Source organism: Corvus cornix, chromosome 1A, assembly GCF_000738735.6.
Source record: "Corvus cornix cornix isolate S_Up_H32 chromosome 1A, ASM73873v5, whole genome shotgun sequence".
Lineage (NCBI taxonomy): Eukaryota > Metazoa > Chordata > Aves > Passeriformes > Corvidae > Corvus > Corvus cornix.
This window is the reverse complement of record NC_047057.1, coordinates 70720200-70738862: the sequence shown is the minus strand read 5'-3', so window position 1 is coordinate 70738862 and position 18663 is coordinate 70720200. Positions and strand designations below refer to the sequence as shown.

At 39.6% G+C, this 18663-nt stretch overlaps 1 protein-coding gene across 4 annotated transcripts in view; it reads right to left on the bottom strand.

Moving 5' to 3' along the window:
* Positions 1–18663, bottom strand: part of EPS8 (epidermal growth factor receptor pathway substrate 8) — a 127448-nt gene that overhangs the window by 26276 nt on the left and 82509 nt on the right. For all 4 annotated transcript variants that reach the window (XM_010404177.4, XM_039571682.1, XM_039571683.1 and 1 more), the window contains 10 exons: positions 14722–14789; positions 12618–12779; positions 12264–12413; positions 9904–9986; positions 7741–7877; positions 5943–6016; positions 4757–4883; positions 4302–4390; positions 1992–2066; positions 1225–1373 (listed from right to left, as the gene is read on the bottom strand). In XM_010404177.4, the coding sequence (XP_010402479.1) occupies positions 1225–1373; positions 1992–2066; positions 4302–4390; positions 4757–4883; positions 5943–6016; positions 7741–7877; positions 9904–9986; positions 12264–12413; positions 12618–12779; positions 14722–14789 (1114 nt within the window). The remainder of the gene's footprint in view (positions 1–1224; positions 1374–1991; positions 2067–4301; positions 4391–4756; positions 4884–5942; positions 6017–7740; positions 7878–9903; positions 9987–12263; positions 12414–12617; positions 12780–14721; positions 14790–18663) is intronic.

Genomic DNA, 18663 nt, shown 5'->3' with positions numbered 1-18663 from the left:
GTCAGCAATTCCCAGCTTATTAACAGGCCTGGGATTGGTCAATAATCCCTGATTTTATCATCCCCCTCTCCTGCTACATCCCACCCCAGGGTACCTCTGGATACTGAGATCAATCACGCCATCAATTCTAATCTGCATGGGTCAGCCAACTACATTTTAAGTGCTTCATTCTTCACCACCAAACACAAGCTATTTCTCTTTCCATTACCCTTTTTTCAGGATGGACTGAACAAATGGAGTAGTTCCCAAGACAGGGAGCCCATTATTTTGCCCAGTGATCCATTCTCCCTGCACGGGGCTCCAACGCTATGAGGCCATTTCCACTCCATCCATGCAGCCTTCCTTACACTCTACAGCTTTCAATGAACCAAATCATTAATAAAAACAAAAATCCATCTGGTAGACATTTGTGTTCCAATCTGAGATCTGAGAGCAGGGATAAATAAACACAAAAACCGTGCTGCATTTCCAGCCCAAGCGATTGCGTACTTCATCATCATCAAATGTACTTATCTACCACAGATTACAGAGTCCAAATGCACTTTGCTAATTTAAGATTTTTCTTTTGCATGCTCAGTTCACCTAATTTCAAGCTACAGAATTACCTCGAACCCAAGAAATGCATAAAGAAGTCAACTTCCAGCTAAGCTAAATCGTAACAGTGAATCCATTCAATGCAATGTTTAAGGTATGCACACGTGGCACAGTTCAGTCAATTAACTTTTTTTTATAATTATAAACATTTTTATAGCATTATGATGCTTGTAAAGAAGTAAGTACATTGTAAATTTTTAACTTTTAATAATCATTGGAAATTGAAAACAGACATTTGTAGCTATTATTTAATAGTTTGTCACTTTTTATTGCATCTTCAAATTGTTTTTTTAATGAAGTCCAGATAGATGGGCTGGAAAAAAAATGGTGAAGAACAACTGGAAACATGCAAGGGACAGTTCAGAAAAACGTACTCCAGAAGATTATGTCAAGAGGTTCTGGATATCACTGACAAAAAAAAAAATTCTCTCTGCATTTTCTCTCCTTGAGATCCCAAATCCAAGTGAAGCTAAAGAGTTCCTTTCCAAAACCTTCAAAGAACAGTTCCAAAGAGTCCAAATCCTAACAAAGTAATATTGAATTTATTGGGGGCTGGATAACCTGGTTAAGATCGTGTCAACAAACTTGATTTTTAGAGATGTCCTCTCAAATCTGAAGACTTTTGCTCACCTGGCTTTGGTCCATGAATCACCCAGGGACATCCACAGCTGTCCCTCCTCGCTGGTGACCGTGTATCGCAGGAAGTCTATGGTGTCTTTTGTCAGGAGGGGGCTGAGCACTGTGCCAGCAAGCTCTGGACCTCCTGTTGTCTGCACCACCTAAACCCAAGGATTAAAATAATGTCAAGAACACACACACTATCAGCAAGGAAGTGGCTGTGAATTTATGTTATCTGCAGTGCTGCTAGGAAACAGTCATTACTCATAAAAAAACCACTCCCCCCAGAAGTAAAAACCCCCCTGAGAATCTAACAGTGCGTCTTGATGTCCTAAAAACTAACTAAACTATTTATTGCTGAAAAACTGTTGTTCTGGTCACCAACCATTTTTTATTTAGACCCACCCTGGGCAGTGTTATTTTTGCTTTACTGATCAAAGCCACACATACTTCCATTAAATAAGCTTTCAACTCTCCTCCTGCACTATGTCTATCACTAATAGAGAATCTCAATTTTTTATTGCTAGTTAAAAATTATAATGGCAAAGTGTAACACAAGGCTAAAGATTATTTAAATAAACAAATTTAATAGATGGGAAAATATGCAAAAAAGGATATAAATAATTTTCTAAAGAAAACCTCATCCTGAGATACAAACATTTCTCCTTAGTTATTGTCCAGGGACACAACATTTCAATCTTGTTATCACTGAAAAGGTTACAGAGCTTTTAAATACAAGAGTTCTGAAGGTAAACACTCAGAAAACTGTAAAACCTTACCATATGTAGTGGGGTAAAGAGAAAATGAACCAGATCAGCTGCACTAGGATTTTGGATATGGAACTTCAACTTGGCCTGAAGGAATAAAACAAATGATATGTTTTAAGAAACATTTAACTATTAAGGGAATAAATACTTCACATAAGAATGGCCATCCCCTGCTCAGGTCCACCTAAGCCCAGGGCTTTGCCTGCGACACCCAGTAAGTGCAAGTGCTCATCCATCCCATTGCTCTTGAATCCATGCATATTTTAGCACCTCTTGTGCAAAACAAGATGTTCCACAACTAAATTATATTATGAAGCAGCATCTCCTTTGGGAATTTGACTCCGCTTTCTTTCATTAGTATTTTGTTCTCCAAATAAAATTCAGTTATCCTTCTCAACTCACTTTTCTAGCAATGCTCATAACCATTTACAGACTTATTAGATTATTCCTGAGTCTGGCCTTTTCCAAGTTGAAGTAATTCCTTTGAGCATTCTTGTCCACCCTGCACCTTCTTCAATTTTGCTACACTGGAAAAAAATCAGGCCAGGTAACATAATGGCATATTGATGCTCTTTGTTAATGTTCTGTTGTCTTTTTTTCCCTGATGGCTTGGTTGATCACACTGAGCACAGATGTCTTTCTCCCAGGAACCTCTACATCAACATTTTGTTCTGATTTGTTTTATGTATGAGATTTTTCTTCACCAGTCCATGACCATCATATCTATCAACCCTGAATGTCATGTATCACTTTATCTGTTATAAGAAGATATTTCTACAAAGGACCTCTGAGATCATCAAGTCCAACCTACGACCAAACACCACCATAAAAAAAAATATTCTAAAAACCCCAAACCATTAAAATTCACTGATACAGCATCTCAGAGGATTTCTTTTGTCTACTGATCACCCATTGGCTTTGCAGGCTCCAGAAATAAGAAGCCCAAATGTGCTTTAAAGAGTTATAGTAGTTTCTATTGCATCTTGCCATCTGTTCCTCAAACTGCTTTTGGCTACCCTTGTTCTGCTCTCACATCCAACTGTCCCTCCAAATGAAGAAAGGAGGAGGATTTTGCTTCTAATAACTTCCTATACATTGTTCCTCAGTCATAACAACCCAGCCTCAGTCTATCTGAAGTTTTTTGACAGATGGTAGGCATTTCTAGAAGCTTCCACCATGTGGTTTTAAAATGATTTCCATTCTACTCGAAGATTTTATTCTTCTAGCTTCTCCTTTTATTTTTAAACCAGATTCTTCATTTAACACAGTTCTCCTTGCCTGACATAAAGCACAAACTTCAGGTTTTTGTTGCTCCTGCAAAGCTGCTGAAGTAAAGCATTGTTACAGCACAACCCCTCAAAAGCAACACTAGAACCAGGTCCCAGGGGCTGCTGAGCATCAAAACAAGAGCTGTGACTTCTCCTGCACAGAAGATAAAGATTCAAAGAAGCACAGGTTGTTCTTGGGGAAAAAACTAATTTAAATGCAGAATGTAGTAAAAAGAATGGCAAAAGCCCTGGACATTATGCCTTTTACTGAGAAGGATAAGCATGTTCCAAGACATTCATCCTCCCTCAAAACAGCAATCCCTTAAGGTCAGAATCACAACACTTGATGTAGCTTTTTTGGTTTTTTGGGTTTTTTTGGTTTTTTTAAAGATATTTTTAACATGTCTAAATATTTCCTACAGCCCTGCAATCAGAATCCATTCCCCATGAGGAAGAAAGAAGCTGATTTGACTCAGTGAATTCAAGAACAGTTTTCCCCATGGGCATAGCCTCCCCAGCAACTGGAAGGGACACTCAGTGTCTGACAGCAAATGCTTTGAAGGTGTCCCACTTGCTGCCTCCCTCGAAGAGGACACTCCCACTTGCAAAAGAGGAGATGCCAGGAGAAGGCTCTTGAATTATCATCTCTGCTTATTGAGAACCTATAAAGAGACAGCAATTTGTTGGATGGAGCGTTCTGAGGCCAGAAGGTCCTGGGTAATGATGGCAACAAGCACAGGGAGTCTGATGGGCATGGCTGAATAAAACTAAATCAAGGCCACAGCTGGTGATGCTGGCAAACACACAACAGAGCTGTGATCCCCACAGACCTTCCTAGGAATCCTCTTATGACTCAAAATCAAATTTCCCAAGTAAAAGGCTTTAAAGAACCAGGAAAGGAAGAAACACAGTGATGCTGAAAACCAAATATGCTCATCTAGTCATTGCGTAGAGAACCTGAGGAGCAGCATCCCAAAGCTCAGAGGCCAACTTAGGCCAGAGGTAGCCAGCCCTGGTCTGGTCTCACATCTCATATCCACTAGTAGTCACTTACCAGAAGGTTGAAGCCATGCTTGAATTTTTGGAAGCAGTCAACAAATTCATCTGGAGGTGGTGGCTTTGCACGGAGAGTAAGAACACCCTCTGGTGAACAAAATGAGGCTTTTATATATCCATTCATATGTATATAACTGCCATAAATATTCCAGATAGAGTAAACATGTAAATGCATAATAAATTTACCATCTTACAGAATTTTGTAAATAAAGAACCAAGGCAGGAGCATATTCTGTGGTCACATCTCTAATAAATCACTCCCCACTGACTTCAAGCAAATGCTTTTGATAGGTTTCCCTCTGAGAATATGATGCACAGGAACTTTCGTGCTCAAATTGAGAGAAAATTACTACACTGATTAAAAAAAAACCAACCAAGCAACACAAAAAGACATTTCCTGGCTCCTTCAATTATCCTTAGAGAAACAGAACTGTGTGCAGAAAGAACTCCTACCTCCAGGTCCTTTCTTTTTACTTTTCTTAGTTTTCTTCCTCTTTGAAAGTTCAGCAAATGCTTCAGCAGCTTTTTGCAGTTTGGTAACAAAATACTCTATGTCATCCAAAATATGGTTCAGAATTTGCTATGGGAGAAAAGACAAGTAAGTGTTTCTCTACAGAATCTATAGCAGAAATACTCCAGAAATTGAAATGCCCAGACTCTCAGACACCAACAGCTTCCTTGGAACAAATTCCATGCTGGAACATTCTGTATTTAGATGCCTTGTGTTTTTAAATTTACATACCTGTAAAGTATTTTAAATTTTGTTTTTTTAAAAACGTAGGGCTGCTGGAAATTTTCAAAGTATGTGTAACAAGGTTGTTAAGGTCAGATTGTAATTCCACAATTTGCTTCCACATTACATTTTTGCCGAAAGCACATGAAAAAATTCGAATTATTTGAATGGACAGCATTTTCATAAAGAGTATAACTTCATAATCTCCTTATGAAATGCTAAGTACTCAGCTATTTGGTGAAGCTCTCTACAAATTAAGCTGTTTGCAGAGAAGTGCTCTTTGAAGGATTGATTTCAAAGAGTAACTGGAGAAGAATGAACGAACCCTGGGGGAAAACACAAATACACCAATCCAACAGGTCCCAACATGCTCTCCTCAAGACCCTCTGATGTTGCTGAGGGCAACAGCAGAGTGGAGAAGTAGAAAGTTACAAATGACACATGGGGCAACATTTCATCTTGTAAATGCCATAGAACATGCCCAATGTTGGTGCTTGTAGGCAAGAAGGCTTTAAATTATAAATAAACATGGGTCCACCTGTCTTCAGAAATGATCATGTTTATTTTCCAGGTATTACACATATCCAAGCCCTGCTAAATTGATGGAATTTTTGATCCTTACATAGTTTGCTGAAATCAGTCTACTGAAAAAAATTACAATTTATATTTCTAGCTCTCCACAGCAGAAAACCTGCCATCAACATTCAGTGTGTTTTTCTTTCTTTTTAAAAAAGAAAATTAAGAAAAGAAACTACCACCTGTTCATTTTTAGATCTACCACACAAGCAGAGGCTGCTTGGAAAGCTTTTCTCCAGAGCTGAATTTCCCACGTGGAGAAAGTCTCCCCACAAAGGAGAGTTGTAAAATTTCACAGACATGAAGCAACATTTGTAGCTTCTCACTTACAACATCTCTGTCAATCCTGGCTGCTATCATCTCTGCAGTTTCTTCCTGCTCATGGTATTGTCTGTGCTTTTCATCTGCAAAGAGGGAAGAAGAGAATAAGACATGCATATATGTGGAATTAGTATACTAGTATGTAGCAATTTCTATACAGTTTATGCTTTAAAGTAAGAAAAGGATGCTCAAAACTCTACCATTCCCTTTTCAAGGACTCCCAACAAGCTGAAAATCTTGCACCTTAATGCCTGATCCTGTCAAGTCTCAAGGAAAAAGCTTCTGTACGTGCTTTCAGTCAACTTAACTGAAATGATAACTAATGAAGTTAACTGCAGAAGTGTGGTACCAGGCTTTAAATAAAAATAAAATCCAGCACAAAGTGGCAGATTATAAATACAATGTAATTGACAATCATCCCATTTTGCAAAACATGCTGAAAGCTACTCCAGTAGAAGCAAACAAGAAAGAGTGCAGCCACGGCTTTGAAGACAATTCTGATGCAAAAAGTTATTAGCAAAAAGGGGTGCCAAATCTGGAAACACAGAAAGAAGAGAGAATGATGTGACAGAACTGATATTTACAAATAACAACAGCCAGAGTCAGTGACTTGTTTGAAAAGAAGGGTGACTTTTTTGAGGAATTATAAGTTTTGCATTTTTAACCCACATTAACTACTGCACTGCATTTGTGAACAGGTGGGATTTCAGTGAATACATTTTAGAAAAGATCCACGTGAGTGGAGTAAAAGAAACTACAGGGAATCAGATCCACAACTGGTCTCACAAGACACTAATGAAACTTTTCTGATGTGAGAACTCAAGCAGAAGAACAAGATAGCCTTTACTCATAACAGATTTAATACTGTAGGTAGAGAGATTAAATAGTTCTTAACATTTCAGATTTCCCTTAACATTTGTAGCTGTTTTCTTTGCATAGTTGTGTATTGTGTTAAGTGATATAGATATAATTTAATAAAACAAAAATTATAAGGAATCCAAGGTTTTTTAATGGTACAGTCTTAATATCGTCTATTAAAAGAACCCAAGCAAACAAACTAAAAAAGGCCTCATCTTATCCTTTTTAGTCTGTTTTACAGGAGGAGCTTTATTCTTTCTAAAGAACTTTTCTTTTTAAAGAAATCTGATCAAAATGTATTTCCCTAAGGGATGCAAAAAAACCCACAAACAACCACTAAACAGAAAAATCCAAACCCGTTAGCAATGTTACAGTTACAGCATTTCCTATTTAATGCTTTAAAAAAGACAAACCTAATTAGCCATACCAGCCATTATAAAGATAAATAAAATATAAATAAATAACACTGATCTCAAAGCACCTTTTAATCCATGACTGCATTTTTTTAATTGTCCAAAATACCTGGCCCTACTCCTGAGGAGAGCATCATTAGATAACATTACTGTGTTACTGCTACCACCCTGACAAAAAAAGCCCAGATCAAAACCTGTAACCCACACCCCCACCCAGCCAGGCACAAGTGAAAGCAGCTCCCAACAGGAATCCAGAAAATGGGTAAATGCAAGTAGATGACAAGTCAGATTATGACAGGCAGATCTCACTCCCCAGATCAGGCAACAGTGGCTTGGGGCATCCCAAGCTCGGCTGGGAGAATCATGGCATCAGCTGCCAGCAAGGGCAGAGGGCTGACCTTGTGCAACCATTTCTGCATCCTCTTACTGTCATCATGAAAGTGGTCTTTCCAAATTATTTCTCTTGCTACCAAGCATCATAAAAAGCCACTCTTTGGCACCCCAGTGTGTGGCAGCAGGCCCCCAGCAATACTCACAGTCCCCCTGCTCCGAGGCCCACGCCGACCACGCTGCCACGCGGCTCCGCACGTCCACCTGGGTGATGGTCCCGGGGGGCACGGGGGCAGGGGCCCGTGGGGGCGGTGGGATGGCACTGTCAGCTTTGGATATCATTCTAGAGGAAGAGGAGAAAGCCCACAAATGACACTCGAAGGAAAAAAACGTTCTGTTCTCTAGTGCTTAATCAGAGAAGACAAGGAGGCTTCACAAGGACCTCTTCGACTGCAGACCGCACTATGGGCTTGCCAAGTAAGCAGCACTCAAGAGCAGGATGTGTAAATATGTTAAACACAGCAGGAAACTCACTCCATGAGGGAGTTAGCAAACCTTTGTCACCTGGGAAATCCCCAAGCAGTGCCAAAGAACACGACGAGACCTGCCAGTTTACAACAATAAATTCAGTGCCTTGGATTTAGCAGGTGATGTTTTTACTACCACAGGCAGTTGTAAGGGCAGGACTTGCCTTTATTATGAGAGCAAATTAGATTTGAAGCTCCCTTTCAGCCATCACAAACTAAGTATCTAGTCCCCTAAGTCTGGCCAGTTTTCAGACACCTTTTTCTTAAAACCCTACCAACAAAAGCAAGTTCACTGACAGATTTGTTTTGTAACAGGGGCCACCTGTTCATCCTGTCTGGATACAAACATATAGATGTTCCCACCTGCAATTTTCCAGTTCTTAGTGTAGTTTTAAATACTGTAAAGAAAGAGGTCTTTGAATTCATTCTGCAGCTTGATACCAACAGACAAAAAAGAAAAAAAGTCACAGTAGCTCCTGTCATACATATCCCCCATTCCTTCCCCAGAACTCTATTTAAAAACTAGATCTTCCCCTTAAATTCATCTTTTTTAAACCCATCTCATTCACGGCATTCAACAACAAGACCACAAAATATCAAATGTTGTCTGGTCTTTGAACAGTGAATAACAACGAAAAAAAATTTCCTTTGCCTTTCCTTCCTCCAGTCCCCTTTCAGTCATCAATAACCTTGCAGCACCTCAGAACCTCAGGGAGGGTCTCTCCCTGTGACCCAGTGCCAGCAGGCACATGATCCAACAGGGAGTAACCAGCACTCAGCTGCCACCCACGTTTGACCTCTGGGCCCCACAGCCCTCGGAGACCGATATCTCGGATTATTTGTCCCAACAGATGTATTGACCTACATTCTTTTCCCAATTAAATCTCATTAGTTTCCCAGCACATCCAATGTGTTCAAGTCCCTCTGGATTGCCTCTTTGTGCTTATACCTGGTTTCAACAGTCCCACAAATGGTGAAGTCTGTTTATTTAATTTTAAACCTGCAGATAAAGTTAGACACAGCTCAGGTTCTGTTTTGTTTTTCTAGGAGTGCCCCTGAATCTAGGAAATCTTCGTAAATTGCACATCAGAATTTAACAGGTATCCAGAACTATTATAAATTCATTCTGAGTTTTATCCAGCAGAGACTTCTCTATGTGAGAACAGTTATTACTAAGAGATACTAACAGCGTGTAGCTACATAGTGAACTTCTAACAAGTTACTCCCATCACCATTCAGTATCTAACATATTTGTGCCCTTGCTTCTAAGCCTCTGTTTCCTACCTCTCATTTCTGTATTAATCTTCTCTGAACCCAACAGATTCTTTCCCCCACATTTTCCAACTGGCAGAGAAGCTTTTGCTACCAGGGAAACAAGAAGTCTTCAGCATCATTAAACAGGCAGGCAGGAAGATTATTCAATCTTCAGTTGCTGTTTTATTTAACATCTTCAGATCCCAAAGCCTTTTAGCATAATCTTATTCACTTGGAATTATGGGGAATTTGTGTTTTCAATTTAAATTCTGAACTACTTGACCCATATGCAGAACTGAGACATGCAATGCCATTCTCTGGCAAGTGGAATTGATCTCAGCTGCTCCCATCGCTAAGGTGGACTTGGGAAAGGTAAGACTGACACCATAAACTGACAGAACGTGAGAAAATTATTAAAGCAAGATAAGGCTTTAATACAGATGGCTTTGGAAGTACATTATTAGCTAGAAGGAAAAAAGCTCAAGCCCCCCCAAAAAACCCAAAGGACAGCAGGCAGACCTGGAGAGCTTCTGAAGGCTGTCACACTATTTGATGATCCCACACACTGCCAAGAAGTTGGATTTTTACCTCAGTGTTTCAAGCCTCTTCTTTTGTTTCCCACTTTTGCTGTCACTGATTGCACTTTCAATATCTTCATGAATAAAGGTAGCCTAAGGAGACAGGAGCAGAAAATATCAGGTACCAGCTACTGTGTCCAGATATATGAAACAAATATCTCACCTTTAGATAGAGAATACCTTACCAAATCCCATTTATTTAAAAGCACTGGGACAAATTATGCTACACATAAACAGAACAAAGAACAGAACAAAATCTGGGAGTTGGTATTTTTGTCACTACTCCAATCTCAAGCATTATCATCACACAAGTACGTAATCTAGATACCAAATTTGTCTGAACAGCTGTAATTACCTCAAGTCAACTGCTATTGCATAAGCTACTTTTTCCCTCTGCATACGTAATTTCTGGTTGTCTCAAGTATTTTGTTTGTCTCATAGCATAAAAAGAAAACCTGTTATACACAGAAGCAGCCAAACCACTATAGATGGCAGCAGCATAAGCATTAAGAAAGTAACTCGTAATGAAACAATTTCCTTTCAGAAATAATGACAGCCTCCAATTTCTCTCTGATGTAAAAGAAGGTGAATTTTTCAGAAGATTCCCTAATCTGTACGTTCCTGCCACTCCACAACTGCAGCCTGCCTCCACCAGTGGCCCCACAAGTGAAATTTTGATGCACATCTAAAGCATTATTTTAATAGATCTTGCATTAAATAGGTCATGGCTTCTCGTAGGATTTAGAATGCTCTGTTACATGTCTTCAGCTGACAAATTAATTTCCTGCAAAGGCTGTCAAAGCCCAGATCTGTCAGTGTCTGGCTCACTCTGCAAGGACCACTTCTTTCCTAGTACCCTCATAATGCAGAAGTACATACCTTTTTGGGAGGAGCATGTAACTTCTGCTAGGACCAGAAGACATTGTTGAATTTAGGATTCAAGGGGATTACAGAACTTTTCAGGCTATAATGGATTGCGCTACAGAATAGTTATGAGGGATACCATAAGTTTACAGAATTAATAGAAAAAAACTTTAGGGGATCAGAGGAACTTAAACCCAGAAGATTTCCACTAATCCAACACTCTTGGTATTTACTATTCAAATTTTTTCTTGTTTATGAAATGTTAGAATGCCCCAAATGGTATTGATTCTTAACTATTTTTTATTGCAGAGGCTCCTGGGGTTGCTTGTAACTTCTAACAAAAGCAGGGAAAAGCCAACAAGGACCTGAACTTTCAAAACCAGAAAAAGTTTCACAGGTAAGGAAAAAACCCCAGGGTATGGCCACAGAATCAAACAATACCTCAGAACAAAGGGAGATCCTGGACTCCCAAGTCATGCTTACATACTCTACATTTTTGTGGGTACACAGAGTAACAACTTGAAAAATGAAAAGAGACCAACTCCACATGTTGAGAAGCTGGGTCCAAACACTCTTCAAAAGGGATCCCCACATTATTTAACATAATAACCCCTGAACTTCTGATAGGATCTCACTTTCCTTTCAAACAGCAAGTTCTGTGCAACAAATCACAGAATAACTAATCATCCTCACACCACTCTCACCACACTCATTCCAAAACTGTTGCACAGTGTGATTAACAATCTGTTGTTTCAAGACAGTGATACAAACTACTACAAAGGAATTAAGAAATCCCCATGAAATTATCAGTTGGAATTACAGAGAATAACTGACAAAATTAAAATTTATAACCTCAGAAATAAAGAAGAATTGCAGAATACATTAAGAAAATAATTTACACTGGAAGGTAATATTTTAATCAGAGACTAGCAACCTCTTTCCTTGTTTCGCCCCTCCTGCGAGGAATATTTTCCCTTTCAAGATCTCTCCAGCAGAGCAGAGATGCAGAGAGGTGAGATGTAGAGAATGTTTAATTGTTCAGTGACAAGGAGAGCAGAAAGAGTAGGTAAGACTCAGGGCTCAGATGAGCTCTTTGCAGGTTATAAAACAAATTTGAGACAACACAAATTCCTTTACACCACTTTTTTCAGAAGTGTGAAGGCAAACCATAGATATTTTTCCAGAGCTTTATACATTTGCCAACCTAAATTAGCAGCTACAGAGCCCAGGAACCAATATTTAGAGTAAGGACATATTTGAATGTGCATGAGGGATTCAGCTTAAATACTGGATTACTCCTTTGCAATACAAACTACACTACATTTACTAACATACTGTCAGTAGTGCTGATATCATAAGTGCATTATCTTTTAGCATATTTATGAGAATAGAAGTACAGAATTATTTTCTATGAATCAGCTCATTTGTCTTTATCCACTGTACTGGTCAATTCATACAATCTCCCCTATGCAAATAAGTCACAGCAGACCTCCATTATTATCTTACCTTAATTTCATCACACTGGAAAAGATGCAAATCAGGCTTGTTTTGGGTTGGTTCTTTACATATTAATGCAAGAATTGAATTGTAGTTGCATGTATTCATCACAGCTTGGCAATGCTGAATTGTGCTTAAAGGAAAATTCTCCAGTTCATTCTGTCAGAAGAGAGGGGGAAAAAAAAAAAGGAAACACAAAATACCACCTTACTATACAGTGTACTGATCTCAGAAAAACTGCATGAGCTAAAAAGGGAAAGTGATAATAAGCTAATTAAAATCCTCAGTCTCACATACATCGTTTTTCTGCTTGCTCCCTTTTTCTCTCTCTCTGAAAATGAGACTGTCACTCACAGATCTTACCTTTGATTCCAAGTCCACCAAACTGACAGCTTTGTCATCCACTTGAAGAATCATGTCTTGAGTCCACACTTTGCCTTTGGCATCCAACAGTTTCAGCTTCCTTATTCCATCATCTACTGTAATCATTGCCTCTTTTCGGTCCAGAACAAAGGTGGTCAAGTGCTGGTGAATAAGACACACATTTAAAAGATATTATGATTGCAATTTTCCCTATTGTTCAGAAGTGTCAGTATTTCAATTGTCAGGAAGTAGCAATGCAAATTATTCATGAGTAAAAGTCCCTTTGTGTATGACAGAGCCCACCTCTAATACATGAGAAAGGCTGTTTAGTCCATAATGTCATTTTAAGTCAACTTATTTTTGTATCTTGCTTTTCGACAGCCACTGTCATTTCCCCACTGCTCTAAGCAGTTAGACTTGAAGGCACATTCTGACATCCTTCAGGTACCAAAGCTAGAACTAAACCATGAGTTTTAATTAGCTTTCTTGAGGAGTGAAAACCTCTCTCTCTCCTGGCAAGCTCAGTGCAGGAGGTGCCAGCAGAAGCCTCCCAGAAGCTCACTGCCAATGCAGCTCCACCACCACCCGGACCCAGAGTGTCCTCATCTCTTCCAGAGCTGCCAGGTAGCCTGCTGGTGGCAACCAGGATGGGCTTGCATCTAACTGGGACACCTTATGGACAGGCTGGTCACTTTTATGTGCAACACGGTAGAAAATAGTAACTACTTTTGCTCACCATCAGCTTGGAATATTCTCCAGATTCAATTAATGGCCTGGAAAATAAATAGTACCTCACAAACATCACCTCAGCTAGCTTCCCTGTCATTATGGTTGTGGCAATTTCTCCTTCAGCATGCCAACTGTGCAAGAAAACCCACAAAATTGTTTCATTTTGTTCAGGCATAAATCCACCTTCACATCCTTATTGAAGATCTGGTAACGCTCATTCAAGCTGAGCCACATTTAATATATGCCTGCATATTTTTCTTCTACATAACTTTAAAAAATAATGAAAAAGAATTAACTGCGCTTTCTTCTATTACAGGATAACAGCACTTGGCAATTACAGAGAAGAAAGGAGGTGTAAGCTGCATATAATCAAAGCATTTAAAAGAAGTAAAGGGAAACAAACTCTGTACTGGCTGCTTACCCAGGAATGCCTAGATTCCAAATGCAAGTACTAATTGTAATGTCAGTACAGGACCAAAACCGTTATGAAGAAACCACACAAAAATAGACAGGCAATCAGAACCAACACATGTATTTATTGATGAGCTGATCATAGTACTGAAGCACTTGAAATTAGGAGTCTTCTGCATATAATCTCACAATCCACAGACGATTTAAAACCCAGCAAAAAGGAGCTGAGAATCCGTGGTACTTGCAAGACTTGGCTTAACCCATGGCACTGGTCTGATGGCAGGAGGAGAAAGTTTGAGCCAAAGTAAGGCTACAAAAGGAGGCACTACATTTAAAAGTGCTTAACAGGTTACATACAGGCACTCAGGCTGACCCTGCTGAGTATTTTAAATATGAGAGCAGCATGCAGTAATTCTGCAAAGCAGCTTAAGACAGCAAGTCACACACTTTGCTCTTCACACTGGGGAAGAATCTGTGCAGGCAGAACGTATTTAACTGCTACATATTCGACTCACTGGGGCTTTGAGGGGTTAATGCTCAGCACTTTATGAATATTCTAATACCTCTGCTGATTATAGCTGATCAGAGTATTAGTTTTAAATATCATCCAGTGTACCTTGCCAGCAGCACAGCGTTATTCAGCTCTGCCTCATCTTTGCAAGGAGCCAGGTTCGGAGACAGGGCAGGACAAGATGTTGTCTTGATGCCCCGTTGAGAAGTCCTGGCTGTTTGCCAAGCTACACACAACTTTGCTTACATTTTTCTACATCCAAATTCGAGCTCATTACAGCAAAGCTATAGAATTTGAGACATTTCAGTGTAATCTGTTCTGAAGTGACCCCAGGCTGGCAGGATATTTTGGAAGATGCATGTGCCTTCAAGCTTGTATATCCTCAGAAAACATGTAGGCAAAAATAACTGCATGCAACTGAAATCTGTAATTGGTGTCCCACTCTCATCTCACCTCTACGTGATACTGTGACGTTTCAGATATGCTGCTGACACTGTCTCGTGCATAGTTCTTCCTTTGTTCTAGAGATGGGAGGAAAAGAAAGAATAATTATTCATTCAATGTCTCATCCTGGTGTCTTGACTGTTTCTCAGAGATACTTTGGACAAGTAGATAAGAGAAGAGGAGATAAGCTGTGGTTAATATCTGTATTTCAGCAGAAAATACCAACACCCCACAGGGTCCATTCTTACGTCAGCAATGTTAACAGAGAGCTGGTGGGTGCACACAAAAGCACTTATCTCATCCAGTGAGTCAGGACACCGGAGGGGAGCAGTGCTCTGACTGGAAACACTTCCTTGGGAAGCCTGATTATTAAAATCTTTGGCTTGCCACTTTAGTAGCAGTGTGATAAACAAGCATTGGGCTCGCTGTGTTTATATGAACGCCCTTGAAAGCAAAAGTATTTTCTGATATATCCAAACACTTCTCAGGTTAAATCTGCAAGATGGCAAAGCCACACACAAAAAAAGACCTGACTCATCCTTTATTTCTTCATAAAGTATTCAATTCATTGAATTGCTAATGTAGAAATAGGTGTGGAAATATACATATATACACCAAAATATCTCTAAACAGGAATGCTTTTCAGCTAACAGAACACAATGCTGCAAAAACAGAAACATCACGTGTCTTTTACTCTGTACAATAGATGCACGTTAAAACAGGAGAGGAAGGATGGGGAAAAGCAAGATGAAGACACAACACACACCCACACCTCAAAATAATGAATTTAGATGAATACTGAAGAACACTTTTCAACTCTAGTGGAAAAGAATTGAATGCAACATATGGAAATGTTGGTGTTTTTTCACTACAATCACTTAAGTGCCTGATCTGGAACATCAGGAGCTTTGTTGTGAAAAAGTCACTAAGGGAGTGGCTGAGAGAGGTCTAAGGAAACTCTGGAAGTAGGTCATTTTTTTTCTGTATTTCATTTAAAATCTCAGTTTCTGAGATTTTCTTCAAGTAAAATAGGTGGTTTGATTTTTTTTCATATGATGAAAATTCAAAATACATCAATTTCATCACACCTGGAGTAGCTGGAGGTAAAAGAGAAGTGATTTTGTTGACAGGAAGGTTAGGTTACTTTTTGCAAAATAAAAAAATCTAAATACTACCAAGCATATGATCTGTGACATACAGAGATCTGCAGTGAGGACATCATAAAAGCCCCCCTGCAAAGGTCTCTTCTGTGACCAGGGCTCCTTCACACAGGAATTCCAGGTGCAGAAACAGCAGTGCCCTCATTTTCAGATGTCACTTGTGGAAGCATTTGTCACATTTTATAAACACACCATTATCTCTCCCCTTTGCAGTGTTTTTCATGAAAAACAAGTTTCTGAAATACATCACTGGCTTGAAGCCCCCCTCCCACGGTGACAAATGCCACTCACAGAAGAGAGCCATCCTAATCCTGTACAGCAGCTGCTCAGTTTGCTTCAGCAAGAGAAGTGTGCAAACAGTCAAATTTAAGAACACCACAGATTATCAGAATTTTTAGCCAGGTGTGTGAACATTTAAAAATAGATATCTTACTTTCATTATGCATCATTCTGAAATCCCAGGGCAGAGGATCAACACTCATTATTCCATCTGTATCTACTATTTCTGCTTTTGCAGCATGTCACTTAAATTATTTTTTCAGTTGATTGTCTTTGTAACCACAACACACACACATGCACACCCCAAAAACGCAGTCAGTAAAGCAGTACTGCCTGATTTGCTACCTTTCTTTTTTTGTTTGGATGATGATCTGAAGAAGTAAAGTCCATCTGTTCCTAAAGAACAAGGGGATTAAAAAGCAGTATCTAGTTTATTCCCATAGAATTATTCACATCTCCAAGGGGATCAGTTAGCAGTCTTCTGCTGTGGACTGTAAATGATACTTAAATACTGTTCAGTAAGAAAGAATATATGCTTTGAAATAAAAAAGAAAAAATTACTTGTTTCAATTAACAATGCACCAAATACTCAGTTTTGAGTGTTATCTTCTTTTAGGTAAACAAAAATGTAAGTTTTATGCTATTAAATTAAACAAGCATGAGAAAGTTTACAACCACTGTAAAATTTATCAATGCTGCAAACAGTAACAGTTGGAGTTGCTTTAAATAAACAAAGAAAGTCTGGCATATGTAGAGGCTCCAAAGGAATTAAAAAGAAGAGAGTAAATTTTGCAGGAGGCTCCTTATTCTGCCTCACCTAAGTTTTGTCCTGTGTTAAGACAGGAATTCCAAAACCATTTGTAGCACTGATTAACTCATCCACTCCCAAAGAGCAGCACAACACTCCCAGTCAGACATGATGGAAAGAAAGGTGCTCAACACACACTGCCATGGTGAGAACAAGAGTGTTTGTAGAAGAGACAGGGAATTCCAAGTGGGAATCAAATCTGTGGCTGCCTACACTTGAGAGCTGAGGACAGCCCCTCAAGTTCTGCGTTGTTAATGACAACATAATAGTAACAAGAACTTTAATAAAATTTACATTTAACAAAAGTCAATCAGTGTTTGTGTTAATAAACAAAAAGTACAGACACAACACTTGAGAGTCCACACTGAGAGCAGTTCATATTTACCAATTTGTCTCTTTAATGCAGGTAGAATGAAAATTAGAACCTGCTAGAGACCCAAGTTACCATTTAGAGTAGAACAGAGCGTTTCAGCTGAAACGCTGCTATAGAGGATCTGGAGGGGGATACTACAGCTGCACCCTGAAATTATTCACCCTTCAAAATACATCTTCTAATAGGCATCCTGGCATCAGGCAAAATTCTTCCATTGTGGAAGGCCTTGTCTTCAGCCTTTGTTTTTCAAACCTTTTACAATCCAGCGGTTTGTAAGTGGGTCTCCTTTCCCTTACAGCTGCTCACCACCCAGGCTCCCTGAGACATGGTTTTCTTGGCTGCCTGGCATGAATCACACTGAAGGAAGAATAGCCCCCCCACGACAATATGAACATGGCACAGAGAAAGAAGAAGAAAAAAAATTTAAAAACAAAAAGGAAAGGAAATAAAAGAAAAAGAATGGCAGCTAGAATGCATGCCTTGTCCCATGGTTTTTGCCAGTAGCTCAAAATGAAGTTTCAGCCTCTGTTTTCTCCTAGTGTTTGGCTCCTGTCCCAGATTCTACCTACAACTCTCCGAAAGTTCTCACCTTGCCATCAGAAAGGACACAAACCATTTTGCACTCCTCCTGCTGAACCCTCCAGCTCCACTGCCTTGAGCAGCTATAAAACCTGATATGAGCCTGCAAACCTGTTCTCTGTCCTCTATCCAGATGACACAAGAGACTGCTGCTCCCTCCTACAGCACTTCTGTGTTTCCACTTCCAAGTCAGAGAGATCTCAGCACGGGACTCCCACAGGTTTCTTCATCTGTCTACAACTTCTTTGTCTTTTCCTACAGAGTTGCTTATTGCCATTCTTCTGGAAATGCAGCTTCCATGTCTCAACTCTTTCATGTATCAAAGTGACGGATTATTACCTATGAATATTCATCTGACTGCTTTTAGAGAAACCTTAAAACATCTCTTGATTTATTACACGAACTGTTCTTGAAAATGGGCAACACAATTTGCTGATGTGCTGAATGTAGCGGGTCTGGCTAAGATGGAGATGATTTTGGATCTGATAACACAGGGATATTTTAGCTGCTGCTGAATGGTGTCAAAGCCTTCTCCATTTCTTATTCTGCTGCCCCAGTGAGTGGGCTGGGGCTGCACAAGAGGTTGAGAGGGGACACAGCTGGGACAGCTGACCCCAACTGACCAAAAGGATATTCCATACTGTTTAATATCCTGCTCAGCAAAAAAATTGGCAGGTAGTCTTTCCAAAGCCTCCTTGCCCAGATAGTCCGGGCATTGCTCTGCTTATGGAAGGTTGTGAGTAAATGCCTTT